This window comes from Trichosurus vulpecula, chromosome 2, assembly GCF_011100635.1.
Source record: "Trichosurus vulpecula isolate mTriVul1 chromosome 2, mTriVul1.pri, whole genome shotgun sequence".
NCBI classification, from domain to species: domain Eukaryota; kingdom Metazoa; phylum Chordata; class Mammalia; order Diprotodontia; family Phalangeridae; genus Trichosurus; species Trichosurus vulpecula.
In genome coordinates, this window is record NC_050574.1 from 12207721 (window position 1) to 12232302 (window position 24582).

General features: G+C 40.5%; 1 protein-coding gene across 1 annotated transcript in view; it reads left to right on the forward strand.

The window, feature by feature from the left end:
• LOC118839279 (homeobox protein MSX-2-like) overlaps positions 1 to 24582 on the forward strand; it is a 62510-nt gene that overhangs the window by 18589 nt on the left and 19339 nt on the right. Inside the window, exons 2-5 of the mRNA XM_036746729.1 lie at positions 4277 to 4396; positions 4801 to 4932; positions 11132 to 11258; positions 12402 to 12497. Of these exons, the coding sequence (XP_036602624.1) occupies positions 4900 to 4932; positions 11132 to 11258; positions 12402 to 12497 (256 nt within the window). The 5' untranslated portion in view covers positions 4277 to 4396; positions 4801 to 4899. The remainder of the gene's footprint in view (positions 1 to 4276; positions 4397 to 4800; positions 4933 to 11131; positions 11259 to 12401; positions 12498 to 24582) is intronic.

Consider the following 24582-nt stretch of genomic DNA (forward strand, 5'->3'; position numbering starts at 1 on the left):
CGATGTAGTCTTTGAAGCCACCTTCATGGCCTGTCTCCTGCTACAAACTCTCTAGCTGTCACGTAGAGACCCTGCTCTCTTGATGTGGAGACCTCTAGGCCAACCCAGATGCCCCAAATGCTACTCTTTATGTCATACCCCTTCCCCAATCTCTTTCCTCCTTTAGCTCCTCAAAGCAAAATTACATCTTTTGCATTAACATCGCCCAACTGTCATATATTAGTAGTTGTGGTTTTCAAAAGTAGTTATTTCAAGGGAGAGCCAAGATCTCAGGGAAAAGGCAGGGATTCACCTGAGCTCTCCCCCCAGATCCCTCCAAACACCTGTAAACAATTCCCCAAAACAAATTCTAGAGCAGCAGAACCCAAAAAAGGATGGAGTGAAGCAATTTTCCAGCCCAAGGCAACTTGGAAGGTTGGCAGGAAAGGTCTGTTGTGCTAGGGTGAGAGTGGAGTTCAATCCAGTGCAGGGCAGGCCATGTCAGTGCAGACTGGGCTCCAGAAAACCAGGAGCAGGCCTTGGGAGCAACTGAAGCAGTGGTGGCAGCAATAGCTTTCAGACTGCTCAGCCCACAAATGGGAAGGGAATCTGATAACTGGTCAGAAGGAAATTACAGGGGTCCCTTTGCTGGCACCAGGGACAGGACTCTGCTGCATTTCCCTGACTTGGATCTAGGTTGCAGTCCTGGGTCTCAGGCCCAGGCCCAGTCCTACCTTGCAGCTGCATTGGAGCAAGAATGCTAGTCACGGTTCCAGGGTGGAAAAGAGTGCTTGTGGTTGCTCACAGACCAGTGCACAATACAGGAGAGCAGTAAACATGCCTCTCCCCAGATCATACCACTCTGGAAGACCCAAAAACTTACAGGTCCCCAGAATTATCTTTGAAAACATCTGCACAAAAAACCTGAAGCCTAGGACAATGCACACTTCACCCTGGAAACAAAGCCTTACTTTAGCATAGAGTTAAAAGTCAAGAAATAGGCTGGAAAATGAACAAACAGCAGAATAAGATCCTGACTAGAAAGTTACTGTGCTAGCAAGGAAGATCAACATACAAACTCAGAAGACAACAAAGTCAAAATTCCGACATCCAAAACCTCAAAGAAAGATGTGAATTGGTCCCATGCCATGGAAGAGTTCAGAACGGATTTTAAAAATCAAGTGAGAGAGGTGGGGGGCGGGGTGGGAAATTGGGAAGAGAAATGAGAGTGGTACAAGAAAATCATGAAAAAAGAATCAAAAGCTTTGTAAAGGAGGCCCCTCAAAAATACTGAAGAAAACAACATTTTAAAAAACAAAATAGACCAAAGGGTAAAAAACACACAAAAATCCAATGAAGAGAATTCCTTAAAAAGTAGAATTGGCCAAATGGAAAAGAAGGTATGAATGCTAACTGAAGAAAATAATTCCTTAAACATTAGAATCATGCAAGTGGAAGTCAGTGACTCTGTGAGACATCAAGAAACAATAAAACAAAGTCAAGAGAATGAAAAAAAGAAGAAAATGTGAAATATTTCAAAAGAAAAACAAATTACTGAGAAAATAGATTCAAGGGAGATAATTTAAGAATTATTGGATTCTCTGAAAGCCGTGATCAGAAAAAGAGCCTAGTTATTGTCTTTCAAGAAATTATTGAGGAAAACTGCCTGATGTTCTAGAACCAGAGAGTTTAATAGAAATAAAAGAGTCCACCAATCACCTCCTGGAAAGAGATCCCAAAATGAAAACTCTTAGGAATGTTATAGCCAAATGCCAGAGCTCTCAGGTCATGGAAAAAATATTGCAAGCAAGCAAAAAGAAACAATTCAAATATGGAGCCACAGTCAGAAGAGCACAAGATTTAGCAGTTTCTGCAGTAAAGGATCAGAGAGCCTGGAATATGATATTCCGGAGGGCAAAAGAGCTAGGATGACAACCAAAAATCACCTACCCAGCAAAACTGAATATCATCCTTCAGGGGAAACATAGATATTTAATGAAACTTAGGACTTTCAGACATTCCTGATGAAAAAACAGAGCTGAATAGAAAATTCGACTTTCAAATACAAGACTCAAAAGAAACACAAAAAGGTAAACAGGAAAGAGAAATCAAGGGATTTCACAAGGTTAAACTGTTTATATTCATACACGGGAAAATGATACTTGTAACTCCTAAAAACTCTCAATACTAGGGCAGTTAGAAGGAGTATACACAGACAGAGGGCATAGGTGTGAGTTGAACATGATGGGATGATTTTCTAAAACATAAAATTAAGAGATAAGAAAGGAGAATGCACCAGGAGAAGGGGAAAGGGAGAGGTAGAATGGGGTAAAGTATATGACATAAAAGAGGACAAAGAAAGATTTTACAGTGGAGGGGAAGATGTGGGGAATAGGGGGAGGGGAGCACTTGAACCTTACTCTCATCAGAATTAGCTCAAAGAAGAAATGACATACACACTCAGGTGGGTATAGAAATCTCTATTACCAACAGGAAATGGGAGCAGAAGGGACAAGAGAGGGGTGGAGGGTTGATAGAAAGGCAAGTAGATTGGGAGAGGTAAAAGTCAGAAGCAAAACACTTTTGAGAATGGACAGGGTGAAAAGGGAGAGAGAGAGAGAGAGAGAGAGAGAGAGAGAGAGAGAGAGAGAGAGAGAGGGAGGGAGGGAGGGAGGGAATAGAACAAATGGGGAAAATAGGATGGAGGGAAATACATGTTTAGTAATCATTACTGTGAAAAAAAATTTTACAGCAAGTTTCTCTGATAAAGACTTCATCTCTCAATATATGGAAAACTGAGTCAAATTTATAAAAATAAGAGCCATTCCTCAATTGATAAGTGGTCAAAGGATATGAACAGGCAGTTTTCAGACAAAGTAAACAAAACTATAGTCATATGAAAAAATGCTTGAAATCAATTTTGATTAGAGAAATGCAAATTAAAACAACTCTGAGCTATGACCATATAGCTATCAGTTCAGCTAATAAGACAGAAAAGGAAGAATGATAAATGTTGGAGGGGATGGGGGAAAATTAAACTACTAATGTATTGTTGGTGAAGTTGTATACTGATTCAACCATTCTATAGAGCAATTTGGAACTATGCCAAAAGGGCTATATCATGGCTCATACCCTTTGACCCAGCCATACCACTACTATGTCTGTATCCCAAAGAGATAAAAAAACAAAAAATGTACAAAAATATTTATAGCAGCAAAGAATTAGGAATTGAGGAGATGTCCACCAATTGGGGAATGGCTGAACAAGTTGTTATATATGATTGTGATGAAATACTATTGTGCTAGAAGAAATGATGAGGAGGATGCTCTCAGAAAAACCTGGAACGACTCACAAGAAATGGTGCAAAGTGAAATGGGCAGAAACAGGAGAATACTGTACACAGTAATAGCAATATTGTGTCTACTGTGAATAACTTAGCCATTCTCAGCAATACAGTGATCTAAGACAATTCTGAAGGACATATGGTGAAAAATGCTATCCATCCCCAGAGAAAGAACTGATGGAGTCTGAATGCAGATCAAAGATACTTTTTCTTTATTTTCATTATTGGGGGTCGGGGCGGGGAGGTTGTCTGTGTTTTCTTTTATAGCATGACTTACACGGAAATGTATTTTACATGACTACACATATATAATGTGTGTCAATTGCTTGCTTTCTCAATGAGGGGAGGGGAAGGAAGTTGGAAGAGAATCTGGAAGTCAAAATTTGAGAAAAACAATGTTAAAATTGTCTTTACATGTAATTGGGGAAAAAATAAGATATTAAAAAGAAAAGAAAGTAGATGTTTCTAAAGCAGAGAAGATAACTAATTCCATTTTCTGCCTGAGAGGAGTGGATGGGAGAACCAGGAGGGACACAGGGCCTAGATACCCTCATGAGGAGGAAGAAGAAGATGAGTGTAGCACCAAAGAGCTGGGGAAAGACCAGGAGATCCTCCTCAGAGGAGGAGGTCCTGAGTCCCAGGACTGGGGTAGGGAGGCAGGAAGACAGATGCTGGGGAATGGGGAGGTGGAGCTCCCTGGGGTGAGCAGCCAGTCGGGGAGATTTTGAGCCCTGAGGGGAGCGTGAGTGCCAGTGAGAAGACTGGGGATGGAGGGCAGGGCTTCTGCCCAAGAGGCAGGCAGGTTCCTTAGGTTGCGGCCCCAAGTATCATTGCTTACCAGGCTGCAGGAGACTCAGGGGTGGGGCAGGGTGGGGCTCTGGGGCCTGGGAGGAGCCTCCCTGAGCAGATTACTTGGAAGCCTGAACCCTTGGAACTGAGGTCACCTTTTTCCAGGAAGCAAAACTGCTGTGCATGTGAAAGAGCCCAGGAGGTCTGAGCCTGGACCCTGCCTAGCACCCTGCTTTTGCTTGCTGCCCTTTCCATTGGGCCTCATCCTTCCCATCTGACCTCTTGGTGAGTGTTCTCCAGCAATACCAGGAGCACGCTTCCCTCCAAGGCTTGGCTCCTGGCCCCTGCTTCCTGTCCAGGCTCCCCATCACATCTCCAGTGCCCTGGGGCACCATCCCCTGCCTTACCAATGGGTCCTGTAGCCCAACCTCCAGACCTTGCCTAGAGCCTCCATGGGAGGGAGAGCTCAGACTCAGGAGTCATGGACACTGACTGGTTTCCTCTATCTGGGATGAGAAGCCCCTTCCTGCCTCCTGGGTGTCTGTGGGATGGTGGGAAAGGGGAGGGGATAGAAGAGAAGGAGTAAGACGGTGGGAAGTGGTTGTTGTGTCCACCCGCTGCCCTCCTCCCCCAGGGCAGTGCCTGGGGCTTTGAACCCCTGAGGGATCTCACCCTCTGAATCCTTGTAGGCCAGCCTCCTGCCCCAGGAGTGAGTGGAAAGACAGCTCCCCCTCCCCTGCTTGGCTTGAAGAGGACCAAGACCTGGCCCAAGCAGGGACCCTGAGGGAATGGCCCCTGGACCCCAGAGACCCCCCTGGCAGGTGAGTGTGGTGCAGCCACGGGCTTGACCAACATCAGATTTGGAAGATTGTCTATGAAGCTGCCAATCCCTAAAAAAATACATATGAAAATAGAATATAGTAATTACAACACTGCCCTGCCCTCTTCTGTGTTTTCAACTGTTTCATTAACTCTTTTCCATCTCTAGCAGTAACTTTCCACCCCACCCCACCCCCCCCCCCCCCCCCCCCCCCCCCCCCCCCCGCCAACTTGCTGCCCTCTTGGTTTTGATTGTTAAATTCTCCCTCATCATACCCGACTGTCCAAGAAAACTAATAAACTTCTTTGTTCTCTTTTTTGTATTACTCCTACCCCACCACCCCACCACCCCCCATACACACATACATATCTTTCTGAACAGAGCAGAGCCCTGATGTCTTCCCCAGCCATTTTCCTTTGCAATGTTGAGGTCAGAGCAGAAATAGTCCCCCAGGTCCACTCACTCTGCCTCAGTTCACACAAGTCTTCCCAGGTGTCTCTGAATCTTCCTGTTTGCCATTTCTTGGGTCAGGTCAATAAGTGTTTAGAACATGGCTCCTCGGTGCCAGGCACTGTTCAGACCTAGTGTGGATACAAAGGAAGGAGAAATCTGTCCCTGCGTTCAAGGAGCTCACAGTCTAATGTGAGAGACAACCTGTAAGCAGTTGTGTCTGTAACAGCTATAGACAGTGTAGGGGGGAGGGGAAGGAGCCAGCAGTTTCAGGGACCAGGAAAAGCTGATGAGATTTAGAAGATGAGATTTGAGCTGAGACATGAAGGAAGCTTGGAGGTGGAGGTGAGGAGGGAGAAGCATGAGAGACAGTCTGCAGAAAGCACAGACTCAGGGCATGGAGGGTCTTAACCAAGTATCAGTCAGGAGGCCAGGGTAAGAGGAGATGGGGTGTAAGCAGATGGGAAAGTGGTTGGGCCTAGTTAGATGGTACCTTCTGTACTCCAACGTCTATTAAATATCATCTTCTTTGATCACCTTGCAAGATTTTTCAGGGTCCTGGCTGACCGTAGTCAGCTAAGGCAGTGCAGGATCTAGCCAGGGAGGTACACACGCCATGAGAAGGGAACGGACAGGCAGTTACTTCATTTTCACTGATTACACACACACATACACACAAATACAAATTTAGTTTCTGCCTAGGCTACTTGACCCAGAGATTGTACAAATTAGTTTTGGGTAAGATCTACTAGGGCACTGAGGGTGAGAAAGATAGAGAAATGGGACCTTGTTTTAAAAAGAAAAGAGGATTCTTAAACTTTCCCTGAGTAGTTTGAATCTGACCCAAAAAACTATTTCTTTATCAGTCAGTTAATGAGCATTGTTAAGTTACTGCTTGCTGCCTTTGACTAGATTTGCAAAAAAAGGGTGAATTCCTGGAATTTTTCCAAGTCCTGTCAGTTCTTTAGTAGCCTGGGTTAAGGGAGGTCCTGAAGGAGACACTAGGTATCTATCAAAGAGGCAGGCTTTAAGGATTTTAATAACAGAAGACATTTGGTCACTTATATTTCCCAAAAATCCTTTTTTGGACATTCTTCACAACTCTGTGAGGGTAGATGCTCTTACTACTTTTATTTCACAGTTGAGGAAACTGAGGCAAGCAGTGCTTAAGTGACTTAATTAGGATCACACAGCTAGTAAGTTCCTGAGATCAAATTTGAACTCAGATCTTCCTGACTCTAGTCCCAGCCTGGCTCAATCCACTTACCTTCTAAAGTAGGATAGTTTTCCCTTAAACAGGCATTGACATCATCCTCCTGTCTGGGTTGGCTCAGGGAACGAAAGCTCTGGCTGTTGATTTTACTTCCTGGTCTCCTGAGACTCACAGCCACAAGGAGCTCCAGATGTGCCCAGATGCTTGGCTAACATGGTAGAGCCTGTTGGGAGCTCCACTGAGCCAAACCAGTTCTCCTCTTCCATGCTGGTTATTGTTGAATATCCCTTTCCTGCTCTGGCCCAGCAGATCTGTGGTTAACTATTGATTGACCTGGGAGGGTCTGATGGTCTCATCTAGAATCTGAATTCCTCAGGTCTACCTTGAGTCAGGTCCATCCAAGAGCACAGTCTTCCAGTCTGGGGGAGGGGTGACGGGGGTCTGAATGAAGGTGGTTGCTGTGTGAGTGGAGGGGAGGGCTCAGATTTGAGACAGTTGATTGTATGTGTAGGTAGGAGACAGAAAGGATTCCATGATAATGGCAACTTTCTGAACCTGAGAGACTGGAAAAATGGTGTTGTCTTCTATAGAAAGAGGGAAGTTTGCTAGAGGGGGAAGCTATAGAGTTGGAAAATTAGGAGTCCTTGATTAGACATGTTGAGTTTATTTAAGTTGTCTTTGAAACATTAAATTGGAAATTTCCTAAAGGTAAAAAATCAGTAATGGTACAGAAGCACAATGGAGATATTGAGGCTGGCTGTAGAGATGTGGGAGTCATGGGCATAGAGAGGAGAAGTGAAGAGATTCCAATAGAATAGAGTGAGATGAACCCAGAGCCCAGGACCCAGGCTAGGACTATATGCACAGTTTAGGGTTGTGATGTGCTTGATGGGTCATCTGGAGAGACTGAAAAAGTATGGACAGACAGGTAGGAGATAAAGCTGGAGAGAACACCACCCAGATGAATGAGGATCTTAACTATGTTGAATAAAGCAGGGAGGTCAATAAGAATTAACACTGAGAAATGACCAGAGTTTGGCTAAGAAAAGGAGGTGAGATGGAATAATAATTGAAGGAGTGGTTAGGATTTCTTAAAGGTTTCTTTAAGGATGGGAGAGTCACTAAGGTTTAAAGTCAGTAGGAAAGGAACCAGCTGACAGAGAAACTGAAAATTTGAGAGAAGGGTTGAGATGATTGAGAGTGCCAAGATCCATGTAGAGAGAGTTTTCCTTGGCAAAATGAAGGCCGGGCACTTTGTTGGAGACTGGAGAAAAGAAGTCACTGGGAGATGACATGAATAGGTTCTGAGATGAAGAGAATGCAAGCATTCAGGCAATTAACATTTATTAAATGCCTGCTGTGTACCAAGCTGAGCTTGGTGCTGTGGATACAAAAAGAGTCAAATAACAGTTTCTGTCCTCAAAGAACTCACAATGTAATAAGCAAGACAACAAGCAAACAAATATGTACAAGCAAGCCATAGACAGGATAAATAGTCTACAATTAAAAGAAGGAAGGCACTAAAATTAAGAGGGGTTGGGAAGGTGGAATGTTAGTTGAGACTTGAAGGAAGCCAGGATGGAGAGATTCCAGTCATTTGGACAGCCAGAGGAAGTGTGTAGAGATGGAATGTCTTCTTTGTGGAAAGCCAAGGAAGGCAGTATCATTGGATCATAGAAAAGGTGGTGGGAATTAAGGTATAAGAAGATTGTAAAAGCAGGTGATTTCTAGGTCATAAAGGGTTTGGAGTGCAAGATTTTGTGTTTAATCCTGGAGGTGATAAGGAGCCTTTGACATTTATTGAGTCGGGGAATCACATGTTTGAACCTGTGATACAGGGAAAGTCACCTTGTTGCCTAAATGGGGGGTGCATTGGGGAGAATCTTGAGGCCAGCCAACCCACCAGCAAACTATTGCTAAAGTCCAAAGATGAAGTGATGAGGGTCTCCACCAAGATGGCTGCATCATCAGAAGGAGGTTTTTTGAGAGATGTTGCGAAAGTGAAATGAAGAGGTATTGGCAGCATATTGGATAAGGGGGATGAGAGATAGGAGACAAAGATGATGCCTAGGTTGTTAGCTCCAGGGACTAGGAGGATATTGATGCCCTTAACAGCCATAGGGAAGATAGGAGAGTAGGGGAGCTTTTGGGAACAAGGTGATAAATTACATTTTGAGCATGTTGAATTTAAGATAGCGACTGGACATGCAGTTTGAGATGTCTGAAAGGACTTTGTGATCAGAGGTGACTCACATTGAATGGCCTCAATTTTTAAATTAAAATAAGAGGCAGGATATTCAGATGAGAGTGTTTTGGTGGTCCTTAGTCCATAAACATTGATTTAGTGTTTACAATATGTCAGGCATTGTCCTAAGGACTGAGGATTCAAATACCAACAAAGACAGTCCCTGACCTCATGGAGTTTACAATCTCAAAGGGGAAGACAACACAGAAAAAGAAGCCCACAAGGGCAAGGGGGAGAACCCAGTGCACACTGGGGCATGGTGAAACAACAGGCAGAAGTCCTAAAGTAAATGCACCTGGGTGAGAAATGTGAGAGATGAAATGTCTGAGCTCAGCCCTCTGCTCCAATGAAGGTTTGGTGTTCATGGCCCCACCTCTAATCAGAGTGGCGGAAAGTAGTGAGGAGGTGGAGTACTGAAGCTGCTAAGATGTCCCAGGAGGATGCTGTCCTAACAGTAAGCGTCCTGGAGAATGGTGGAGATGGCCTTCAGAGAAGTCCAAAGGTAGTGACATCAGGTGACAATTGAGGAGATGTGTGAGCTGCATTCTCTCCTTAAACAGACGCTTGGAATTCATGGCCTCACTTCATAGTAATGAAGGATGTATGTGGAAGGTTTGAAAAAGAAGAAGTTTGCAATAGCTTCTGTTGTGAGTTAGAGAAACAATTGGACATGAATTAGCAATCAATAAAAGTACTGCCTTCCTCTAGTGAGAGCCCATCCTGTGCATAAATACCAAGTAATGAAGAATAGTAACTCAAGAAGCCCTAGAGAAAAGGAAAGGTTTGTAAATTCTTGGGAACCTAAAAAAGTGGGAAAAGACCATTAATGTCTTAATTGCTCAGAAGTTAAATAATTTAGAAATAAGAAAGAAGTTATAAGAGAAATATGGATTTCAAGAAACCATAAAGTGGGTATGTTACAGAAGAAACCAAAATGATGAAAGTGAAAAGATTGCTATTATCCACAAGATTGAGAATTGTTCCTAAATAATAGAACCTCTGAAAAAGTGAACCATAGGACTAATGGAAATGGCAGATAACGAAATGAGAGAGCATCAAATAATGCACTGGCGAAACGTGTTCTACATGTAGCAGGTGAGCAAAGTACATAATACCTCTCAAGTATCAATGCATTTTCACATCTGGCCAACCTCTTGTATTTCATCCATTGGTCTACCTCTTAACTCATCATGCTGACTAAGACACTCTTCAGTGTCTTAGACTTTTAGTGGTGTTTTTAGATTACTAATTTCTTTAATTTTTAAATTTTTTTTTGGAGGGGGGAAGGCAGGGCAATTGGGGTTAAGTGACTTGCCCAAGGTCACACAGCTAGTAGGTTAAGTGGCTGAGGCTGGATTTGAACTCAGATCCTCCTGACTCCAGGGCTGGTGCTCTACTCACTGCACCACCTAGCTGCCCCAGATTACTAATTTCTTATACACTGGTGATGTCTTTCTCATGAATTAGCTCGATTTTCATCCCCAGATAATGAAATATTTCATTTTTAATAAATGAAGGAACCCTCCTGTCCCCATCTTATTAATATATAAGAGAATATGAAAATTAGTGAATATATGCCCATAAAAAGTAAGAAAAATTATAAACATAAAATGTTTTGACTATGACAAATCTTATCTATTGTCACCTCAAGCCCTCAATATAATCATAAATAACTCTTCTTCATATGGCTGATAACAGGCTCATACTACTCAGAACAGTCCGGATTGTGATTAATATCTCTTAAGAATCCTCTTCATGTTTTCACGTAGATAAGGCTTTCAGACTTCTAGGAAGTTAACTAGATTACTTCTTTTTCTTTGCTCTCTCTTTAGTGGTCACAGGTAATGTCTTTACCGCCCAGAATACACAGTACTTGCTGGATTCTCACAAACTCTCCATAGAATTTTTCTAACATGCCACTATGAGAGTTCTCATAAGAAAGAAATTTCACACCACCTTCATTCTTTTTTCCCTATAGATTCTTATGCCTCACTGATAGAACACATACTTTTCCCCTGATTCCATAGGGAGAAACATTTCAGAGTAAGATATTTGTCAACTTTATTCCAACTGCAAATAGAAATTGCTTTTCTCATTTTTTTTTCAATTTTCTCAATACAGTTGGGCTTTTAATGATTATAGTTTTAAGCGTTGCCCCTAACACTCATAAATGGTATAACCTTTAGGAAATCCCTTCTCTGTGCTTCAGTTTCCTCCCGTACATTGATGAGGTTGGACTGGATGAATTCTTCAGTCTCTTTCAGCTCTAATTCTTGTGAATTTGATGGTTAGGAATCACTGACGTACAAGGATGTGGCTGTAGTCTTCACCCAGGAGGAGTGGTGCCTCTTGGACCATTCTCAGAGAAAGCTGTACAAGGAGGTGATGCTGGAAAACTCCCAGAACCTGCTTTCCGTGGGTAAGCATAGCTTCCCCTGGCAACTCTGAATCTGAAAGGAATGTCTTTCTTACTTCCCTAGTGTATAGGGTTTGAGCATTTATCAGTATTAGAAAGGCAACGATGCTGGTCTCTCCACAGGTCCTCCTGCTCCCTGGTTTTCCTAATAGAAAGTCTTTGCATCTTGTGCTAGGAAGCTGGGACTTTCTTTTGTTCCTCCTGAAACTGTATCATTCTTATTTTTTGTTGTTTTCAGGTACAAAATGAAAGTGTTATAAAATCTCAGACTTGGAACTAATCTCAACGTTATCTAGCCTAGCGCCTTCTTAAACATGAGTTTTGTTAGCAAAATCTCCGAAAATTGCTCATTCATCTTTTCCTTGCAGATGTGCAATGAAGGGAACCCCTTACCTAACAAGGCAAGCCCTCCATCTTCGGGATAGGGCTAGTCTTTAAAAAGCTCTTCTTGTTAACAAACATAAATTTGTAGCTTATTACTCCTACTCCTGCCTTTCCAAGACAGGAAAGGGATATAAATTTACATACACCTACTTATGTGTTAGGCACTGTGCCAAGCACTTTACTAATTTTATCTCATCTGATCATCATAATTCCCTTTGAGTCTGGTGCTATTATTATCCCCATGTTACAATTGAGGAAACTAAGACAAACAGAGATTAAGTGACTCTCCCAGGGGCACACAACTACCAATTGTCTGAAGCTGGAATTGGACTTAATTCTTCCTGAATCCAGGCCCAGAGTTCTCACCACTGAACTACCAGCTGGCTCTTCAGGGAACAAATCCCCTTAACAAAAGGATTTGTTCTGTAAAACTTGGACTCAGTCAAAAGGCCACACCTGAGGACCTAGAAGGCCACATGTGGCCTCGAGGCCGCAAGTTCCCCACCGCTGTCCTAAATAATGGAAGCTATGGAATATGACCATCTTTCTGTGGAAGAGGCAAAGACAGAATTCTCTAGTTCCAGACTGGCTGCATGATCTCCTCCTAACCCCCAAACTTCCAACAATAAACACCATGTCAACCATCCCTGAGGAATCCCGGGAACCCTCCTAGGGTCCTTCCTTCCATGTCCCCCTTCCCTAAAGAGGAGTAAAGTCTAAGTTTCTCTCCATCCTCATCTTTTCCTTATTTCTCCTGCCAAGGAATTCCACTTCTCACAAAAGATTTGATCTCCTACGTTGAGGAAAGGCTAGCATCGTGGATCTTTAATCCAAAAGATTCAAGGAACTACTGTCCAGGTGAGTAAGGTGAAAGCAGATCTATGAGGACTATTGTCACCAAAAACACGTGTGCTGTAGTGAGGTTAATGCTAGGCTTGGGGGCAGAAAAACCTGACTTGGAATCTTTTTTTCAGTGCTTTTGAGCAGTATGATCTAGGGAAAGTCACTGAACCTCTGAGACTCAGTTTTCCCATCTGTGAAATTAGGAAGTTGGACACGTGGCCTTTCACTTCTCTTCTACTGATAAATCTCTAATCCTGTAAGTCATCGTTTAGAACTTTGGGGTGTGGAAATCTGAAAATATCCAAAAAAAGCCGAGGCTGTCCCATGTTTGCTCTTTCCTAACCCTCCTTCAAATTCACTAGAATCTATTAAGTACCCACTATGTGCTAAGTGCCATAGATACAAAGAGAGGAAAGGGACAGTCCCCAATCTCAGGGAATTCACAATCTAATGGGGAAGAAAACAGGCAAACAGTATGTGGAGATCTGCTGTATTCGGGGTAAATTAGAGCTAATCAAGAAGGGGAAGGAATGAAGATGAAGAAAACTGGAAAAAGCTTATTGTAGAGGGTGGGTGTCAAGGTGTGACTTCAGGGAAGTCAGGGTGGGCATTCTGGGCACAAGGGGCAGCCAAAGAAAGGGAGGGGAAGAAGATGAAGAGTTTTAGCAGCTAGAGGATTTTGTACTCAATCCTAGTGATAGGGAACCACTGGAGTTTATTGAATAGGTAGTAACATGGTCAAAAGTGTGCTTTATTTTGGAAAGTGAATTTGATGCTGCATGGAGGATTAAGTAGACTGAAGGAGAACTAAGGCAGTGAAACCCACCAGCAAGCTTTTGCAGCACCACAGGTTGGAGATTATACAGGCTTGAACCAAGAAAAGAGCAGTGTAGAGAGAAAGGGTCCAAAAGTAGGACTTCCCAAGAGATTGAAATGTGGGTTGTGAGTGTGTGACAGATGATGAGTGAGGGCTTCCTGGGTTGTGAGGCTGGATGCTTGGGAGGGTGGTGCCCTGATAGCAAGAATCAAGTAAGAAGATGGGAGGGCTGGTGGAAACATAAGGAGTTTAGTTTTGGACATGGGAGGAGGAGAAGCAGGAGAGAGCAGTGTTCCTAAAACCTAGAGAAAAGAGAAGATCCAGAAAAAGGTGGGTATTGACAGTACAGAAGATACAAAGATAAATAAGATATAGTCACAGTTGTAAAGAAACTTAAAATCTAGCAGAGGTGATAACATATGCACCAAAATCCCAACTGATAAAAAATAGAACACTACAACTGCAGAAGAGATACCAAGTAATATGAGTTGAAGTGGGAAAAATCAATACTAGTGGCAGAGGATGGAGAAAAGGCCATTGGACTTAGCCATTTGGAGAATTTAGTCAAAAAAGGAGACTGCAGAGGATTTCAAAGACAGGAAAAGGAAAGGAGTTGGAGACACCAGTTGTAAATGGCCATCTCTAGGTATTTAGCAGTGAAAAGGAAGAAAGATACAGGACAGTATCTAGTGGGGATGAATGGAACAAGTGAGGCTTTTTTTTTTTTGAGTGTCAGGGAGATCTGATTTTATTTGTGACAGTAGGGAAGGAACAAATAGATAGGGAGAGATTGAAAAATAGTGGAAAGAAAGAATGAATATTCTTTTTTTAAAATTTATTTTTTAAGTTTATTTTTCAACATTCACTTCCATAAGGTTTAAATTTTCTCCCCCACCCTCTCCTCCCCCCTCCCCAATACTGCATGCAATCCGATAAAGGCTCTACATATATACTCCTATTACACATATTTTCACATTAGTCATGTTGCAAAGAAGAATTAAACCAAATGGGAGGAACCATGAGAATGAAAAAAACAAAAACAAAGCAAAACAAAACAAAAAGAGAAAATGGTCTGCTTTGCTCTGCTCAGTATTCAGACTCCATGGTTCTTTCTCTGGAAGTTGATGGCATTTTCCATCATGAGTCTTCTTTTGGAGCTGTCTCAGTGTATTAGGAGGGCAGAGTTTATAATTTCAAAGAGGATCATATATATGTCTGAAAGGTTCGCAACCGCCGGATATAAGAAATTCTCAAGATAAGAGGCAGAAGAATCAAAGCATATATTTAGGCTCCACAGTAACCAACCCATGAACCAGCATCCCCATTTTGATATTTTGATCAAAAGTTTCCAGGCCCAATAAGTCTGCCTCACAAGAGTAACCAGGAGGCCACAGAGAAGCATGATGGTATAAAGCAAAATCATATACATGCTTCACTTCTATGGTAAAAAGATTACCCACTGGCCTCAAGTCCTTGTTCAGCACTCCTCAATCCTCTCATAGGTCAGCTCTGCTACTGGCAGCTCCTGCTTCAGCTTCGGCTGTGGCTGTAGCTGTAGCTGTAGCAGCTTCTGGCTCCAATGGAAGCTGTTTTTAACCATCCGGCTTCTGCGGGGGGTGTAAGGTACGCCAGGGAAAGCACAGGTTCTTTCGATCTGCTTAAGCAAGGTGAAGGGGTTGACTGGGAAAGCACAGGTTCTTTCAATCTGCTTAAGCAAGGGAAGCAAGGTGAAGGGGCCAACAAGCTTACTCCAATCCAACATACAAACAGCATTCAGTTCAGGGGAAAAAGCCAAACTAGTCAAGGGCACTTGTTGACTAAGTGCTAAGGAGCCCATTTTTGGTTGCCAACACACTCAGACCCTTGTATTGCTGAGAAGACCCAAGTCTATCAAAGTTAGTCATCACAGATACCATGTGTCTGTAATCATGTATAATGTTCTCCTGGTTCTGCTCCCCTCACTCAGCATCAGATCATGTAAGTCTTTCCAGGTTATTTTGAAGTCCATATACTCCTCATTTCTTATAGCACAATAGTATTCCATTACATTCATATACCACAATTTATTTAGCCATTCCCCAGTTGATTGGCATCCCCTCCATTTCTAGTTCTTGGCCACCACAAAAGAGCTTCTATAAATATTTTTGTACATGTGGGTCCTTTAGGAATGAATATTCTGAGGCAAACGACTCAATTCAATAACACAATCTTATAAACATTTCTTAAGCACTTACTATGAGTGTTGACACTATGCTAAGTACTGGGGATACAGTAAATCAAAAGAGGAGACAGTCCTGCCTCTAAGGAGTTTAATGTAAGACAGTGGGGGGGTGGGAAACACAGAAGGAGGGAAGAAAGAAGGGGAGGGTGGCTACCAGGGTGAAAAATGCTTACTCTTATATGGATGAGGTGGAAATTGGTAGAACTTTAAAACCTCCCTTGTGAGGGATGGAAATTCATTTTTTAATTTTTAGCCCACAAACCAGTCACCAAAATGAATCACTTATTTGCTAATGACAAATAGCTTATTAAATGTTAAATGCCTTTGATGTTCAATTGCCTATTTTCCTTTGCATTTTTTTTGCTTTGCATTTTTTCAAGAAATGCTTTTATATTAAGCAAGGTTTGTAAGGAAAGAAATCATCAGACTTGAGTTTCTTCTTTCTACCACTGGCACAAATGTCAATATCCTCACAGAAACCCTACAGAATGACTTACCTATGTTTTCCATCCAGATTCTTTGAAAATCTGCCCAATAGAGGAATAGTAACCCAAGCAGAAGATTACTTCAAATCGAAAATTAGCCTTAACACTGCAATGAAAGTTGATATTAGGTCTTTTGTAGAATGGTTGTGATGGTCACTGATGGTTTCAAGATGTCTTGCCATGCCCATAATTAGTGAGCACATTTTCCAAAGAACCTGCTATCTGCACTCCAAGAACATACACATTTTGTAAGATCTTGATCTGATGACTACTGCATTAATGAGATGCAATTACAAAGTAACCCTGGAACGAGGTAACTACTCTGGGGCAGAATATTACAGAAAGCAAATGTTGGTATGTGCTTACTGTGACCATCTACTGGGAATCGATTTACACTTGCATGTGAAACTTTTCTAGCAGTTTGGAAACAATTTGATAAAGGGTTGAGGACAGAATATGTTTTATTTATTCAGAAGGAATCAGAGTTTGATGTAATCACTGCATGAACACCAAAATCATTGTATGCCTGATCATTGTGGTTTGGAATCACTGCATAGAGAAACCTATTGTTTCCAACATACATATGCTTATTATCTCAGAAAAAAAATATACTTGTAGGAAAATTGTGCAATTACTTACTGCTTAAGGTGCCATTAAACAATATTTAGCTTCAGTATTTTAGACCATAGTCATGAACCCTCAATGTGTTCATGAACCACTAAATGGGAAGTGCTAACAGTGAATAATAGTACTAATAGTGAATTCTGCTGTCTGCTTCCTGTAAGAAGGAAGATGGCCTGAAGATATAGAATGAGACATAATATTTTTGAATGTGTGAAATGCATGAATTTTTTTCATTTTGTTTATTAAAAGGACTCTTTTATTTAGGGAAATTTATCCATTCTCTCTCCCAGAACATAACAGAGATTTTTTCTAAAATAATGAAGCTTCTTTAGTCACATTTTTCTCACTAAAATATTGCTAAAAAGATTGTTTATTTTATCCTTTTAAATGTTCATTTGTGTATGTTATATAATGTATACAATATATACTACTTCTTTTAACAGCTAGCATTTATTTAGATGCTAAATGCTTTACAAATATAATGCTTTACAAAGTTACGGAAACCGAGGCAGACAAAGGTTAGGTGGAGGCCCAAGGTCACACATCTAGGAAGTGTCTGAGGCTGGATTTAATGTTTCATTTTATTATATTGATGTATATAAGTACAGTAGTACATGCATATCCTTTATAAATAGTCTGGTAAGGGCACCCCAAATCTGATTCGTGGAATCACAGAAAGTCTAGACATTTTGATTGAATCAGTCAAAAGCAAAAGAGGTTTGAAAAAATCCTTAATAAATCTGAAGGAATCAGAGGGCCTTTGAAACAAACTAGGGATTCTGAGAAGCACAGAAATGGAAGCAGGACAGCTGGGTGGAACAGGGGACAGAGCACTGGAGTCAGGAGGACCCGAGCCCAGGTCTGACCTCAGACACTTAATAGCTATGTGACCCTGGGCAAGTCACTTACCCCCAATTGCCTCCCCCCAAAAGTAAATAAATCAAGGAAGAAAGCTGCTTTGGCTGGACTATAGAGTGAGTAAAGGGTATTAATGTATAAAAGGCTAAAAAGGTAGGTCCGGTTATTGTTGTTGTTATGTTTGTCCTTTGTTCTTGAAGAGGACCATGACATAAGGGAATGATGACATGACTTGCAGTTGACTATGATTTGAGTGAGGGAGGGCTGTGCAAGGTCCCCAGCCTCACTTTGTCTTCCAGAGCCATCTGTGTCCAGTGGCCTGGTAATCACCAGGATGACTGGAGATGGCCCAGGATGCTTTGAGAGACCCTGGCCCTTTCAGGCTAAGGTCTTTTCAGGACAGCTGGGTAGTGCAGTGGATAGAGTGTGGGTCTGGGGTCAGGAAGACTTGAGTTCAAATCCAGTCTGCTGTGTGACCCTAGGTAAGTCACTTCCCCATCTTTGCCTCAGGTGAGGTCAAGTATAGGTCGTAAAGGGTTTCAGATACCAAATGGAGGGGTGTAATAGATACAGCACTGAGCTGCAGTAGGAAGCTTGGCTTCAGATGCTTATTAACTTTATGGCCTTAGTCAAGTCATTTAATCCAAACCTGACTCAGTTTCCTCATCTGTAAAGTGGGGATAGTGATAGCACCTCCCTTGTAGGTGGGGATAAAATGAGATAATATTTGTAAAGAATTTTGCAAACCTTAAAATGCTAAATAAATGCAATAATAATAATAAAAATTTATTTATTTTAAAAATTATTTTATTAATTAAATTAATTATTAATGTATTATGGAATTAATTAAAATATTAGATTTAAATTTTTAAATTTCAAAAATAAATAATAGCTTAAAGTCATGGGTCATAACAGAACTTAAGCATCTGGTGAAGAGAAAAAAGTAGGGTTTGCAGATATGTTTTGATCTTAGACATGGAAACTGAAAAAAAATAAGGTTAAAAAGGATCAACAAGAAAATTACATTCTGGTCAAAGATATGGTAGATGATGGAATAATTTCAATTTTTAGTGTATGTGCAGCATATGGCATATCAGTGGATCTGAATAGAATGTTAGAAAAGTTGAGCATAACTCTGAAAACTAATATATGACAGGTGAAAAGTTTAAACCCATTTCTCAGCTTAGCATGTGAAATTTGCAAAGGATGACCAAGTGATAGTGCATCAAAACTGATCCATGTAGAAAAGCAGAAGTCTTACTTGAGCTCAATAAAAGTCATTTGAATGAAAAATTAGAAGTGAAATGGATAAGGCCATCTAGCGCTGGGGAAAGAGTACATTCAGTTCCGGGATCTGAGTCCTAGTGTCTCCTGCAGGGTTGTTGGTCTTGTCACTCGGCTATTCTGAGCTCAGGGCTTCAGTTGTAAAGTGTAACAAGAACCGTACCTGTATCACAGGTTTGTTGTGAGCATCCAAATGTCATTTTTTGTGAAGCTCTTCATAAATTAAGTCATCCTGCAGATGTGAGTTAATGGCATTTTCAATTGATTGGTTCTGCCCATTAAGTTTGAAAATTTCTTTTTGCCTTGTGAAATAGAATTATAAGTCAGTTTAGTTTCAATGGAAGAGGATTTATTTCTCTCTCTATGTGTGTGTGTGTGTGTGTGTGTTTCCTTGAGATACAGAGAGTAGGTGTGCAATGAATGAGACTACTTTGAAGCTGAGCATTTCTATGAAAAAAATCTCACTAGCAAAGATTTATGAGTAATGGCCCCTGTGACTTTGATTTGAAAGAAATCTGGGACTCAGATATCAAGACAGTGAAAAATCAGAATAGTCACTGTGAATTTGATAAAGATCGAAAGGGTTTCAGACAATTTTCTTTATTTCTTAAAAAATTAATTAATTAATTTTTGGTTTTCAGCATTCATTTCCCCAAGATTTTGAGTTCCAAATTTTCTCCTCTCTCTCCCCTACCCCCTACCCCAATATGGCATGCATTCTGATTATCCTGTCCCCCAGTCTGCCCTCCCATTTATTACCCACCCCCATCCCTCTTCCTCTTTCTTGTAGGGCAAGATTGATTTCTATACCTCATTGCCTGTATATCTTATTTCACAGCTGCATGTAAAAACAGTTTTTAACATTTGTTTTTAAAACTTTGAGTTCCAGATTCTCTCCCTTCTTCCCTCTCCATCCACCCTCATTGAAAAGGCAAGCAATTCAGTATAGGTTATACATGTGTAGTTATGCAAAATATTTCCGTATTCGTCATATTGTGAAAGACTATATTTCTCTCCATCTTATCCTGCCCCCCCCACCATGTATTCTATTTTTTCCTTTGACCCTGTCCCTTTTCAAAAGTGTTTGCTTCTGACTACCTCCTCCCCCAATCTGCCCTCCCTTCTATCATCCCCACCTTATCCCCTTCCCCCTACTTTCCTGTAGGGCAAGATACCCAATGGAGTGTGTATGTTATTCCTTCCTTAAGCCAAATCTGATGAGAGTAAGGTTGATTCATTCCCTTTCACCTCTCCCTTCTCCCCTTCCATTGTTAATAGCTTTTTCTTGCCTCTTTTATGTGAGATAATTTACCCTATTCTATCTCTCCCTTTCTCCTTCTCCCAGTATATTCCTCTCACCCCTTAATTTTATTTTTTAGATATCATCCCTTAATATTCATCTCACCCTGTGCCCTCTGTCTATATATACAAATATTTTTCACTTTGACTACCGTTATACTGAGAAAGGTCTTATAAGTTACAAATGTCATCCATTTGGAAAGTAAACAGTTCAACTTTAATAAGTCCCTTATTATAAGTCTCTTTTCTGTTTACCTTTTCATATTTCTCTTGATTCTTGAATTTGAAATTTTCTGTTCAGCTCTGGTCTTTTCATCAAGAATGCTTGAAATGCTCTATTTCATTGAATATCCATTTTTTCCCCTGAAGGATTATACTCAGTTTTGCTGAGCAGGTGATTCTTGGTTTTGATCCTCGATCCTTTGACCTTTGACCTTCAGAATATCATATCCCAAGCCCTTAGAGCCCTTAATGTAGAAGTTGCTAGATCTTGTGTTATCCTGATTGTGTTTCCTCAATACTCGAATTGTTTCTTTCTGGCTGCTTGCAATATTTTCTCCTTGACCTGAGAACTCTGGAATTTGGCAACAATATTTCTAGGAGTTTTACTTTTGGGATCTTTTTCAAGAGACAATTGCTGGATTCTTTCAATTTCTCTTTTACCCTCTGGTTCTAGAATATCAGGGCAGTTTTCCTTGATAATTTCTTGAAAGATGATGTCTAGGCCCTTTTTTTGATCATGGCTTCCAGGTAGTCCAATAATTTTTAAATTATCTCTCATGGGTCTATTTTCCAGGTCAATAGTTTTTCCAATGAAATATTTCACATTGTCTTCTATTTTTTCATTCTTTTGTTTCTGTTTCATAATTCTCAATTTCTCATAAAGTCATTAGCTTCTATTTGCTCCATTCTGATTTTTAAGGAATTATTTTCTTCAGTGAGTTTTTGGACCTCCTTTTCCATTTGACCAATCCTGCTTTTTAAGGCATTCTTTTCCTCATTCACTTTTTGGAACTCATTTGCCACTTGGGTTAATCTATTTTTTGAGGACTTATTTTCTTTAGTATATTTTTGGCTTTCTCTAGTGCAGGGTGGGGAGAGAGAAAGCAAACAGCTTGAAACTCAAATGTAACCATAATAAAATAAATATTAAAAGAGAGAGGGATATAAGATGAATAACCTAAAAAAAGGCATCAATGAAACTTATGCAAATCACTTACTTAAGTTCCTGGGCAAAGCATTCAATACAAAGGCAGTGAGTTTACAGAGAATGGCTGTTTTAAGTTTACTGTCTGAAGGGCAATTCTCTTCAACTCTTAACATGGAGTAGAAAATATACAGAAGGTAAGAATTCACACCTGGCTATTTATTCAAGTGGAGATTCCTTTTATTTTCCTAGGAAAAAACAGGCAAGATAGGAGAAGGAAATAAGGGTAAAACTTTGGTTAAGAAGGTGGGACCACGTGGTTAAGATGAGGAATCTACTTTTCAATGTTCTAATTAAAAAAAAACCAGGTATGATAAGATGTTAACCAAACAGTGGTATATGATTAAGAACCGGTTCTTTTTTTTTCTTTTTTTAATTTTATTAAATTTATTTAATATAGTTAGTTTTCAGCATTGATTTTCACAAGAGTTTGAATTACAAATTTTCTCCCCATTTCTACCCTCCCACCCACTGCAAGATGGCATATATTCTTGTTGCCCCATTCCCCAGTCAGCCATCCCTTCTGTCACCCCACTCCCCTCCCATCTCCTTTTCCCTTCCTTTCTTGTAGGGCAAGATAAATTTATACACCCCATTGCCTGTGTTTCTTATTTCCTAGTCGCATGAAAAAACTTTTTTTTTTTGTTTTTGAACATCTGTTTTTAAAACTTTGAGTTCCAGATTCTCTCCCCTTTTCCCTCCCCACCTACCCTCCCTAAGAAGGCAAGCAATTCAACATAGGCCACATGCATATCATTATGTAAAACCCTTCCACAATACTCATGTTGTGAAAGACTAACTATATTTTGCTCCTTCCTAACCTATTCCCCTTTATTGAACTTTCTTCCTTAACCCTGTCCCTTTTCGAAAGAGTTTGTTTTTGATTACCTCCTCCCCTATCTGACCTCCCTTCTATCATTCCCCCTTTTTTATCTTCTTCCTCCTTCCTTCCTGTGGGGTAAGATACCCAACTGAGTGTGTATGGTATTCCCTCCTCAGGTCAAATCTGATGAGAGCAAGATTCACTCATTCCCCCTCACCTGCCTCCTCTTCCCTTCCTACAGAACTGCTTTTTCTTGCCACTTTTATGTGAGATAATTTACCCCATTCTATCTCTCCCTTTCTCCTTCTCTCAATATATTCCTCTCTCATCGCTTAATTTGATTTTATTTTTTTAGATATCACCCCTTCATATTCAACTCACCCTGTGCCCTCTGTCTGTATGTATATAGACATATATATATATATATATATATATATATATATATATATACACATACACACACACATATATTTATGTATACATACACACACATATATATACATATTCCCTTCAGCTACCCTAATACTGAGGTCTCATGAATCATACACATCATCTTTCCATGTAGGAATGTAAACAAAACATTCAACTTTAGTAACTTGTGATTTCTCTTTCTTGTTTACCTTTTCATGCTTCTCTTGATTCTTGTGTTTGAAAGTCAGATTTTCTATTTAGCTCTGGTCTTTTCACTGAGAAAGCTTGAAAATCCTCTATTTTATTGAAAGTCCATATTTTGCCTTGGAGCATTATACTCAGTTTTGCTGGGTAGGTGATTCTTGGTTTTAATCCTAGCTCTATTGACCTGTGGAATATCATATTCCAAGCCCTTCAATCCATTAATGTAGAAGCTGCTAGATCTTAGGTTATTCTGATTATGTTTCCGCAATACTCAAATTGTTTCTTTCTGGATGCTTGCAATATTTTCTCCTTGACCTTGGAGCTCTGGAATTTGGTGACAATATTCCTAGGAGTTTTCTTTTTGGGATCTATTTGAGGAGGCCATCTGTGGATTCTTTCAATTTCTATTTTACCCTGTGGCTCTAGAATATCAAGGTAGTTCTCCTTGATAATTTCTGGAAAGATGATATCTAGGCTCTTTTTTTGATCATGGCTTTCAGGTAGTCCAATAATTTTTAAATTATCTCTCCTGGATCTATTTTCCAGGTCAGTGGTTTTTCCAATGAGATATTTCATATTGTCTTCCACTTTTTCATTCCATTGGTTCTGTTTTATAATGTCTTGATTTCTCATAAAGTCACTAGCTTCCACTTGCTCCAATCTAATTTTTTTTTTAATGCAATTTATTTATTTAACATATTTGGTTTTCAGCATTGATTTTCACAACATTTTGAATTACAAATTTTCTCCCCATTTCTACCCTCCCCCCCACTCCAAGATGGCGTATATTCTGGTTGCCCTGTTCCCCAGTCAGCCCTCCCCTCTATTACCCCCCTCCCCTCTCATCCCCTTTTCCCTTCCTTTCTTGTAGGGCAAGATAAATTTCTACACCCCATTGCCTGTGTATCTTATTTTTTAGTTGCATACAAAAACTTTTTTTGTTTTTGAACATCTGATTTTAAAACTTTGAGTTCCAAATTCTCTTCCCTCTTCCCTTCCCACCCACCCTCCCTAAGAAGTTGAGCAATTCAACCTAGGCCACACATGTATTATTATGTATAACCCTTTCACAATACTCATGTTGTGAAAGGCTAACTACATTTTGCTCCTTCCCAACCCATCCCGCTTTATTGAATTTTCTCCCTTGACCCTGTCCCCTTTCCAAAGTGTTTGTTTTGATTACCTCCACCCCCATCTGCCCTCCCCTCCATTGTCCCCACGCCTTTTATTTTTATTTTTTTTATCTTCCTCCCTCTTCTTTCCTGTGGGGTAAGATACCCAACTGAGTATGTATGGTATTCCCCCTCAGGCCAAATCTGATGAGAGCAAGGTTCACTCATTCCCCCCTCACCTGCCCTCTCCCCTCCTCCCATAGAACTGCTTCCTCTTGCCACCTTTATGCGAGATAATCCACCCCATTCTATCTCTCCCTATCTCCCTCTCTCAGTATGTTACTCTCTCATCCCTTAATTTCATTTTATTTCTTTTAGATAGCTTCCCTTCATCTTCAACTCACCCTGTGTCTGCTCTCTCTCTTATACATATATATACATATATATATATATATATAAACACACACATATATATATATACACATACATACACATACATACATATACACATAGATATATATATACATACATATTCACTTATATATATATATATATATACATAAACATATATATATATATATACATATATACACATATATATATGCATATTCCCTTCAACTACCCTAATACTGAGGTCTCATGAATCATACACATCATCTTTCCATGTAGGAATGTAAACAAAACAGTTCAACTTTAGTAAGTCCCTTGCAATTTCCGTTTCTTGATTACCTTTTCATGCTTCTCTTGATTCTTGT